Source organism: Lissotriton vulgaris, chromosome 3_2 (assembly GCF_964263255.1).
Source record: "Lissotriton vulgaris chromosome 3_2, aLisVul1.2, whole genome shotgun sequence".
NCBI classification, from domain to species: Eukaryota; Metazoa; Chordata; class Amphibia; order Caudata; family Salamandridae; genus Lissotriton; species Lissotriton vulgaris.
Window position 1 is genome coordinate 261,425,403 of NC_141690.1, and position 11,488 is coordinate 261,436,890.

The window sequence follows — 11,488 nt, forward strand, 5'->3', positions numbered from 1 at the left end:
ATTTACCTGGGATTCCTGGACTGTGATGTAAAGAGACTCCATATACTGCAGAATGCAGCCACCAATCTGGTGTTTGAAATCCCTCGCAGAGCACAAACTTTTCCACTGTTGAAAATGCTTCATTGGCTACAGATAGTACAAAGCATTCAATTTAAGGTTTGCTGTCTTGTTTTCGAAGCTATTCATGGTTTGGCCCTGAATTTGTTTTTAATAAACACATAGTAAGATATGCTCCAGGCAGATTGCTGGACTCATCCAAGGCCAATTTACTAACTGTCTCTAGATTTCGAAAAGGAAGTATTTAGAGTGCAGTTTCTCAATCTTTTTGCCTAGATTTGGAACTCCCTTCCAGCAGCTACAGTTCAATAACATCACTAGAACCGTTTAGACAGTCATTTAAAACACTGGGGTTTGAGGTAGCATTTGCCTTTGTCACATAGGTACAGCAATTTCGAATATGTCTCTTTACACTGCAAGCAAATACCACGCTGTCGGTTACAACACGGATGTTACATCGTCCGCGTTGTTACCATGCATGGCATTACATTGTAATTCATTTCTACGACTTGCACTAGTTGGCGCGTTGGACTTAGGAATAGTATAAATTACTATTCCTACTCCAGTTAGTGCAACAGCAGGGAATGTGTTGGATTCAAAACTCAACACATTTCCTGGTGTTGCGCGCCATCTAGCGCAAGTCGTTAAAACAACTTGCAATGTAATGCCATGCGTGGTAACAACGTGCACGATATATGTCCGCGTTGTAACCTGCCCGCATGGTATTACCCGCGTTGAAACCGCTGTTTCCCTAGATTTCACCTTAACTCTTCTTAAGTGGTAGCGCCATGACACCCTTGGCTGAATGTGTGCGTTATATAAGCCCTTCAGGAGAAGTGGGGCTCAATGGTTGGAGCGGCAGACCCTGATGCAGAGGTCTAGCCCGGAACCAGGGTTCAATTCCCCGCCTCGGCGGGTCTTGGACTCAAAATTCCACGGACCTGATAATTCTCGCCTCGATGCCTATTCCAATCATGGAGTCCCACTCTGCAACTCACCTGTATCCTCAACCCTCACCTTAAAAGTAAACAAAAGAAAGTTGTCCAAATTGGTACATGCTCGTGACAGTATGTTATGTTAATGCAATTTGTAGGGAAAACCAACAGGAGTATAGCCCGTAGACCAGATTGAGATCTGGGTGTACATATGCATAAAACAACAATATTTCAATTAGATTCACTAAAGCGGCAGATACATTTGCATGTACAAGACATTACAAAGAACCTGGACGATAAAGGAAGAGAGACTCAGAATTTAAACTTTTAGAAGTGCATATAGCATCATATATTTAAGGACATATTTTATACAAAACAGTAAAAAAGCAGCACTGGAGACATAACATGCGGTGGCAACCCAAGGGGGCTTTGTGCACTAGGTGATAGTGAAACAAAGAGTGACGGCGCGAGTGACATGTGGGTGAACACATCGAGGGACGCAAGGTGACACAGTGAAAAAACAGTATATACAAAAATGAGGGTTCGTCCTCAGTAAATGAGTAATTGATGTTTGATTGGGAACCAAAGAAGATGATGCGCCAAGAGTCTCGCTGTATTGAGGGTCGACGGCGTTTCGATCCTATCGATTTAGGATCTTCATCAGGACCGGGTTGCCGGATTGAGTGAGTGAAGAGGGTGGTGGCCTCACAGACGGAGCCCTGCAATTGATGTTAACGTGATATAGCAGGGTCGAGGGCGCTCGATCCTTTGAGTAGGTGCAATTGAAAAAGTTTGGTTTGGTGATGGCACAGGAACGGATCCCCGTTCTGGTTGAAAAGGCAACTGATGCTTGAGAAATATCGAGGGCACTCGATCCGTTGTGTGTGTCCACTCGAAGGTTCGTGTGTATTGGCAATGGCACAGAAACGGAGCCCCGTTCTGGCCTGTGAAGCTATTAGATGTGGTTTAAGGAAGTGCGGGATGGTCGAAGGATCCGCTGCCTGGGTCCCAGTCAGGATACTGTGAATTTGATGTAGGGCTGCCATCTGAATCCGGGGGCCGAAGGGCGGTGTGTGATCTTATGAGTAGATCATGATCTGCGACTGGCGCTGGAGTGCAGGGAAGATAGGGTAACATATAAAACAGCGCTGTCTCATTATCATCACAAAATTAAGAACGCTCGGTGCTTCTATATTCAAACCCAAATAGAAAAGTCAAAAAATTAGACCAAAGCCCTGTTTGATATTTTCTTAGAGATTTCACTTCCCCCTCCAGTATGCAAACAATTACCATCAGAATCCCAAGAACTCTGTGACTCTATTGCATACTTCTTCCATGATAAAATCGCAAAAATCTACGCAAACTTCCCAGTTGCGGATTTTAATAAGACCCAGTCAAACAATGAGTCGGAAAATCCCCCCACAATGAATAGAGCTATGCTTAATCAATTTAATCATGTCTCGCTGGCAGAGACAAGTAAACTACTATCAGCTGGTCCCCACAGGATATATGTCCACCTAAAACGATGGCCCTTATCTCCCCAATTTGTGCCCCAATGATCCAACATATCTTCAATGCGTCAATTGAGACTGGTCTCATCCAGAGTCCTTGGAAAGAAGCAATCGTGCGGCCGATTCTGAAGAAACCATCCGCAGACCCATTGGAGCTAAGCAACTATAGGCCGATATCTTTGCTACCTTTACTGGGGAAACTACTGGAAGCAAATATCAACACTCAACTTAGCCAATACCTGGAAGTAAACAACCTGCTTGACCCGTCCCAATCAGGTTTTCGACCGGGATTTAGCACAGAAACAGCCACGCTAGCAGTCACTGAATCACTAAGACGTACCCTCGATGACGGGGGCTCTTCAATCCTGATCCTCTTAGATCTCTCCGCGGCCTTTGATACGATATCTCATCAAAGGCTAGCGGAGAGACTAAGTGAGTGTGGTATAGGCGGCTCTGCCCTACAGTGACTGAGAAACTTCCTAAAGGACGGATGGCAAACTATCATGCTTGGCCCATTTGTTTCCAAAAAAAAGTTCCTACTGGATATGGGGGTACAACAGGGCTCATGTCTTAGCCCTACCCTATTTAATATCTATCTAACCCCACTGGCTAAGTTGATTCAATCCTTCGGCTTCGAGATTATCTCGTATGCCGACGATACGCAGCTACTATTCCCAATCAGTAAAAACATCACTGAAGAGAAACAACGTTTTATGGGTGGTATGCTGGCGATCACAAATTGGATGAGGTAGCAATGCTTACAACTTAACCCGGGGAAAACAGAGCTAATGCTCTTAGGGAAGTCCTCAGACCTGTGGTCTCCGGATTGGTGGCCCCTCCAACTGGGCTCAGCACCAACACCTTCTACCTCAGTAAAAAGCTTGGGAATCCAACTGGATGTCAAGCTGGACATGAAGGATAATGTGAAAAATATCGCAGGATCATGTTATTATAACTTGCGCCTACTGCACAGAATTATTCCCTATCTACCTCTGGGGCACCGCAGAACCGTAGTACAGGCAATAATAGACAGCAGGCTGAATTATGGCAACGCTCTGCTGGCACAGGTAGGAGTCACTGCTCTATCAAAGCTGCAAGTAATACAGAACACCGCGGCCAGAATGATCTTGAATTGCCCCCCTGGAACTCCCTCCATCCCCCTGCTCAAACAACTGCATTGGCTGCTGATTCAAAAACGCGCCATGTTCAAGATCTGCTGCCTGTCCTTTAAGGCTCTAAGAGGTGAGGGCCAAGCTTATCTTAGGGACAAACTTTTTAAGCACGTGAGTGAATGTAACCTAAGATCAAATGCTCTTGCCCTCCTGAACATTCACCGGATTCGGCTAACCCGCACAGGCGGTAGAGCATTCTCATTTGTGGCACCGAAATACTGGAACTCCCTCCCAGTGATGCTGCGAAAATCTACCACCTACCTGACTTTTAGGAAACAATTAAAAACTTGGCTCTTCTGAAAATGTTCTGACCACAGTATCCCCCCTCTGGTGAGCGCTGAGATGCCCCTGAGTGAGTCACACGCGATACAAGATTCATTAACATAACATAACATGGAGTGCAAAATGCAATTTGTAGAGCGCATGTATAGCCAAAAGGTATCTTGGCGCTATCTGCTTCTGAGCTGGATAAACCTACTTATTGAAAAGCCAGGTTTTTAACTGTTTCCTGAACGAGATAAGAGTGGGAAAGGCTCTGATATGAGGAGGTAGTTTATTCCACAGCTTGGTAGTACCCACCACAAAGTTTCTGCCTCCCCAGTTTGTTCTATAAATTCGAAGAGTGTTTCACAGATTCGTCCCTAGGGAACGCAAATATCTGCCATGTGTGTATATCTGCAAGGAGTGTGTAAAAACACCAGAGCCCATCTTGTGTATCGCCTTATAGGCTATACACATCGCTTTATTATTATTATATTTAAATTTTATTCGGCTTCTGATTGGCAGCCAATGCAATTTTCTTATAACCTTCGATACAGAATTTTATTTGGGAGTCCCAGAGAGAAGCCTTGCGGCTGCATTCTGTCCGGTTTGAAGCTTATTGATTAATTCCTGAACGTTGTTTAATAGGCTATTGCAATAGTCCAGTTTAGACATGACTATTGTCCTACGTGCTTCTGCCGAAATACATGGAAAACGTTTTTTTACTATTCTTAGTATGTAAAAGCAGGAAGAGACCAGAGACTTGACTTGGGGCTTATAGTTCAGCTTACCATTTAAAATGACACCCACATTTTTTGCCTTAGCCACTGGGATGGGCAGGGTTCCCAGTAGGCTCAGCCTGTGGAAAACTAAATGATTTATTATTTTTCCATTTGTTACGCCTTAATCTACTTTGCATTAGATTAGTATGTAGAATGCTATTTAACATTGTGTACATGATTCAAATATGTATAAAATATTTAATTCTCTCAACAGATCGCAAGCTCAGTTCGGCAAATAATTTTCTGAAGAAAAGCATTCAGATTGAGAAGGAAAAGAGCAAGCCATCCATTCACAAACTTCATCTTCGAAGACAGAAGATTGACAGGGACGGATATCGTCAGAAGTGCACTTTTGGACCACAGAAATCTACCTACAATGACAAGGTGATCATGTTACTTGGAGCAACAGGATCAGGAAAAACCACTTTAATCAATGGGATGACCAACTACATCTTAGGTGTTAAGTGGGAGGACGATTTCCGATTTAAACTAATTGATGAAGAGACCAATCGATCACAAGCAGAGAGCCAAACTTCGTCAATAACTTCGTATCACCTCATTCACCAAGAGGGTTTCCAAGTGCCAAACTCCCTCACTATTATAGACACACCAGGATTCGGCGATACTAAGGGCATCGACAGAGACAGGTTCCTAGTTGAACAGATTAGAGAGTTCTTTTCTACACCCGGTGGTGTTGATCATCTAGATGCAGTATGCTTTGTAGTCCAGTCCTCATTGGCTCGTCTCACTCCTTCACAGAGATATATATTTGATTCCATCCTCTCTATATTTGGGAAGGATGTGGCTGACAACATACTGGTACTGGTCACCTTTGCCGATGGTCAAAAACCTCCAGTACTAGAAGCAATTAGAGTAGCAGAGATGCCTTGTCCGAAGGACAATGGTACCCCTGTCCATTTCAAATTTAACAATTCTGCCCTATTTGCTTACAACGGATGTGATGAACTAATGGAGAGTGCTGAAGAGGATGAAAACTTTGATAAGATGTTTTGGAAGATGGGTGTGAACAGCCTCAAGAAGTTTTTTACTGAACTAAACAAGCTGGAAACCAAAAGCTTGCGGTTAACCAAGGAAGTTCTTGATGAGCGCAAGCAGCTTGAGGTCATCGTAGAAGGTCTGCAGCCCCAGATCAAAGGTGGTCTGACAAAGCAGGAGGAGATCAGGAACACAAAGGCCATCTTGGAGCAGAACAAGGATAAGATGAAAGCCAATGAGAACTTTGAGTATGAAGTGCCCAAAACTGTAGCAAAAAAAGAGGAAATATCTGGTTTCATAACTAATTGTCAGAGGTGTCACCAGACCTGTCACTATCCATGTGGGATTCCTGATGATGGTAAGAAGTATGACTGTTGGGCAATGGATAAAGATAAAACGTGCCGTATTTGTCCAGGACACTGTATCTGGAGTGTTCATTTCAATCAGAAATACAAATGGATTTATGAAGTTGAGATTGAAAGTGGAACTTACCAAGAGTTAAAAGACAACTACGAGGCTGCACGTGGCGAAGTGATGACGGCTGAAGGTATATTTCAGCAGCTGAATGAGGAGCTTGCTTGCGTTGAAGAGAAAGTTGTAGATCTCATTGATGAGTTGTCTCAGTGTCTCCGGAGACTAGAAGAAATTGCCCTGAAGCCAAACCCACTCTCAACGCCAGAGTATATTGACCTGCTGATCCTGTCGGAGAAAGAGGAAGCCAAACCAGGCTACATGGAGCGCATTCAGTCGCTGATGGCCATGAGGGAGCGGGCCATGCTGATTGCAAGCGTCTCTACAAGAAAGCAACTAATGCCAACAAAGCAGGCCCCACTCAGTTCTGCAAAAAATACCAAGAGGGGTTTCTTTCGGTATTTCGATGTTAGAAGTTGGTTTACATATAAATAAAGATTTCTTAGTTAAGATATTGACACATTTCTAATCCAAAGTAAATCTCCCCATTAATGCTTACTTTTAAGTTGAGTATAACAGCTGTGAAGTTAATAGTTTCATTTGAAGAAAGGCTACTCAGGTTGTGCGTTGAGCAGAGGACGGCCCGGGACCAGGGTTCGATTCCCGGCGCGGCAGGTTTCTGGACCAGGGTCAGCGGACTCGATAATTCTCTCGCCTCGGTGCCCACTCTGATCAGCGATCACACTCGGCAACTCTGGGCATTAGCTTGCCTCATCTTCACTAACGGCCCCACCAGACCGCCGGGGATGCCTGGTCTCACCCTGGAGATACCCATTAAGGGACCATCTCTCAGGGAAGCCAGGAAGGGTTTCGCAGCGGTCGAAGCGCCTTGGGACCCTACGGGTAAGTAGTGCGCTATATAAATGCCTATACATTTACATTTACATTTACATACATTCTTGCCTCTTGTGTCAGACATCCGAGACATCAACATGGGGTATTAACCACTTGGCTGCTAAGGCAATATTTTACTTTTCATTGATTTTCCATTGAAATCAATGGAAAGTCCATGACGAGTTACCCTTGTCATTAGCGGCGAAGAGGTTAAGGACCTTGCATGATACATTCATGAATCTGGAGTACTGAGAAAAGAAGTATGGGAGATAGGATCCAGGAAGAAAGGATGCAGGGTCGAACGATGAAAGGTTTATTGTAAAACAAAATTCAGATCTAAAAACCGTGCTGTTGACAGATATTCCCATTATTTCACTCCGACCGTAAAAGATTGTGTTTGGTGCATGAATCTCTCAATTGATTAACTTTATTTGTTTTGCTTCCTGTCTCTTGAGTCACATCTTTTCTCTGTTCTTATGCTTGAATATACCTGCAATTGTGATTTGTCTTCTGTATTGCCAGTAAAAATTCAAAAGTGCACTCGGATGTTATGTCAACATTTCCAATAATGGTTCACTTGAATTTTGTATTAGTGTATAGATGTTAATTTTTATTTCTTCAAGCAATAAAATGTCCTAATCAAGATATGAACGAGAAGAAAAATCAAGTGTCTATAGCAAGATTGTTATACGCCACATTCCATTACAGTTGAATTTAAGATTGTTTACAAAACATCTTCACCTATTATATTCTTAAACATCCTGTATAAAAATGTACCTTGAATTACATTTTCCTTCCCTTATTAATTTTGAATGCACCTTTGCAACCCTTCTACATGCCTTTTTTGTATATAAATTACTCTAAATCTCGTGCTTGTCTGTGTTAAGTGTTTTAAGCCAATATAATATTAATTCCAGCAAGCATTTGCTTCTCACATAGCCCTCTTTAATGGTCACACCTAAGTCATTAATGTACCTCAAAGAAACTGGAGTAGATGAATGGAATGGTTTCCCATAGCATGCAAGACTAGCTCCAATTAACCACTAACTTTGGGGTCTTTGCCGTAAAGCTCTTCAATGCCTCGTCAGGGGTAATAAGAGCTATATAAATCAAGTCAATTTATTAGAGGCTACCTATTAAACAGTTATGACTCACTGGAAATAATTTGAGTGAAACAGAAGGAGCATCACATGTAAGTACAACAGTGTCATGAGAAAGTGTAGAACGTTAAAAGCAATGAATTGTATAAAACATGAGAATAGAGGATGGGGAGAGGCTTATTTTAACCGAAGAGTAAGGGTATGGAGTGACAAGGGTTGTGAGGGAAGGAGGGAGTAGAGGATCATAAATATCACTTGCAGATGTAAACAAGCATTGACAAAGCCAGTAGGTCAGTTTTATACGGCAAAGTGCTTCTTTGTTGAGTGTTTGTGTAGTTGGCTGGCTAAGGGGGGAATATGTAAGCAGCTGAAGGCTCAAATGGAGGGGAGATAAAAGGGTGAATGCATGTATGACTAAATTGAGCATGGGAAGCATGCGGGCCAGTTGGGTAGTAAGGCTGAGGCAGTGGGGCCAGAGTAAGAGAAAGGACCTTGAATGGGTGAGTTACGGACTGCATGGGCGTAATAGTGATGCCATGGTTGGATGTGTGGCTTGATGAATTCTTGAGTGGATGAATGGGGGGAGTGGAGTAAGAGAAAAGACAGTTAATGTATTTATTTATTTGAAATTTGCATAACAGCGCACAGCTACCCCATGGGGTTTCCCGGTGCTGACAGTGAACAACGGAGAGAAAAGGAAGGAGTAGTTTCTCTCCTGTAACTCCAGTTCTGTAGTAGGGGAGCTCTGTTATAGTCATAATCTAGTGAATAGTCCCGTCCATGTGCGTGGACCCCGGAGCAATCAAAAATAATCTCTTAAGGTGTCGAAAAATGCAGAACTGCACAGACACTCAAAGAGAATTAAAGACAGATAATGCAGCCTATATCCACAGGCTACACTGTCCAGTACTTCGACTAGAAATTCCACTAAAAATCCACGAACAGCAAAGCCTGTCCAGATTTCTCTTGCCTTAACAGCAAAAACCCTCTGGAATGATAGAGAGGAAGACATGGACAGACAAGCCCCACAGGCTGCCATTATGTGGCTCAGAACAGGATACTGTGCCTTTAAGAGAACTTTCCAGAACTTCACAGTATCCCAGAATGCACTGCAGGTCCCTTTTACTTTCAGTTCTTTTTGAAGGCGTAACACGCCAGACCTGTAACATTCCTTACATGAATATATCTCTCCACCGGGGAGGAGGGCGGCGCTTATGACTATAACAGACATACCCCTACTATAGAACTGGAGTTACAGGACAGACACTACTCCTTCTGTAGTAGGGGATATCTGTGTATAGTCATAATCTAGTGAATAGAATGGCAAGCCCATCCTCACACCAAAGCGGCGGTGGAGAGAAGAAAAGTAACACCACTACTGTGCGAACAGATTTCGCAGCGAAGCCTGCCCAACCTGAGCATCTGCCCAGGCATCAGTGTCCAGGCAGTAATGCTTAGCAAAGGTATGGACCGACTTCCAAGTGGCCGCCTACGGAGCAAAGCAGTCGTGGCAGCTTTGCCCCTGGTGGAATGAGCCTTAGGTTTACCCAAGGTCTTATTAGCCTTTTGGTAACACAATTGTATACAGGACACAATCCACCTCGAGATGGACTGTTTAGAGGTAGCAAGGCCCGTCCTGACTGATCCATAATTGATAAACAATTGGTCTGACCTACGAATATCCTTGGTTTTATCCAGATAAAATTTCAACACCCTCCTAACATCCAGGGAATGCAGGGACCTTTCCGCTGGAGAGGAATGATTCTGAAAAAATGTAGGTAAAGTTATGGTCTAGTTAACATGAAAATGAGATATAACCTTTGGAAGAAATTTAGGGTGAGTACGAATAACAACCTTAGCAGCATGAAATACAGTATAAGGTTCTTGGCAACACAACGCCTGAATTTCACTCACCCTGCGGGCCGATGTAATGGCCACGAGGAACGCCGCCTTCCAGGACAAGTGCTGCAACAAAGCCTTATGAATAGGTTCAAAAGGCTCCTTCATCAGTCTGGACAGCACCACATTCAATTCCCATGAAGGCGAAGGAAGCCGGACTGGAGGGAACTCTTTCTTCAAGCCTTCCAAAAAATCTTTGATCACAGGGATCTGAAAGAAGGAAGTCTGTGAAGGGCATTTCCTGTAGGCAGTCAGCGCAGCAAGATGAACCTTAATGGAATGGACATTAAGGCCAGACTGCGCCAGATGTAAAAGATACGGAAGAATGACATCTTCCTTACACGTCGTTGGGTCATAGTTCTTGGACTTGCACCAGATGCAAAACCTCTTCCACTTGTAAGCATAAGAAGTCCTAGTGGAAGGTCGCTTAGCCTCCTTCAGTATGTCCTTGCAATCTTCAGGTAGATTCAAATGGCCATATTGCACTATCTCAGGAGCTATGCCGCCAAACTCAAAGACGAGAGGTTGGGGTGCACCATCTGCCCCCCGAACTTCGTGAGAAGGTCCGGCCGGCACGGCAGCCGTATGTGAGGAAGGAGAGACCGGTGAAGCAGGTCCGTGAACCACCACTGCCTGGGCCATTCCGGGGCAATCAGGATGGGACAGTTTGATGAGCACCGCCGGAATCAGGGGAATGGGTGCAAAAGCGTACAGAAAGCTGTTCTACCAGTTGATCGATAACGCATTCCCCAGCGTCCCCTGCTAGTAGTACCTGGAGGCGAAGTGTCGGCATTTACTGTTTTCGGCGGTGGCGTGCAGATCTAAGTCCCCCACCTTGCGAAGACTTCTCCTAGTACTTTGTCGTTTATGACCCATTCGTGGTTTTCCTGAATCAGTCTGCTCAGTGCGAGGGCCTGAACATTCTGCACACCTGGCAGATGGGTAGCCGTTATCGTCAGTCCCCTGGCTAGGAGCCAGTGCCAGATCGCCTGCGCCTCCTGCGACAGAGTGCGCAATCTCGAGCCCCCCTGCTTGTTGAGGTAATACATCGTGGTCGTATTGTCCGTCTGCACAAGCAGAAAGTTGGTCTGGAAGGACGGATGAAAGGCCTTCAGTGCCAAGTGAACAACTCTGAGTTCCAGGAAGTTGATGTGGTACGTGGACTCCATCTGGGACCACGTCCCTTGAATCTGTAAGTCTCCGGAGTGCGCCCCCAACCGCGGAGAGACGCATCCGTCACGATAGTCTGCGTGGGAATGTCCTTGTGAAAGGGAACCCCTCTTAGGAGATTCTCCGCTGAACACCACCACTTCAGAGACTGAAGAGCATGCAGAGACAGTCGTATCTTGTCGTCCCAAGATCCTTTCCTCTGATCCCTTTGATCCTTCAAGCACTCCTGCAATGGTCTCATGTGCAGCCGTGCGTGTGGCGTGAGGAAGATACTAGAGGCCATCGACCCCAGTAGAGAAG

At 44.6% G+C, this 11,488-nt stretch overlaps 1 protein-coding gene across 1 annotated transcript in view; it reads left to right on the top strand.

Moving 5' to 3' along the window:
* Window positions 1-7,888, top strand: part of LOC147725641 (uncharacterized) — a 183,401-nt gene extending 175,513 nt beyond the window's left edge. The window contains exons 3-5 of the mRNA XM_086964333.1: window positions 4,933-6,756; window positions 7,037-7,122; window positions 7,229-7,888. Coding sequence (XP_086820459.1) covers window positions 4,933-6,620 — 1,688 coding nt within the window. The 3' untranslated portion in view covers window positions 6,621-6,756; window positions 7,037-7,122; window positions 7,229-7,888. The remainder of the gene's footprint in view (window positions 1-4,932; window positions 6,757-7,036; window positions 7,123-7,228) is intronic.
* Window positions 7,889-11,488: the final 3,600 nt, after the last annotated feature.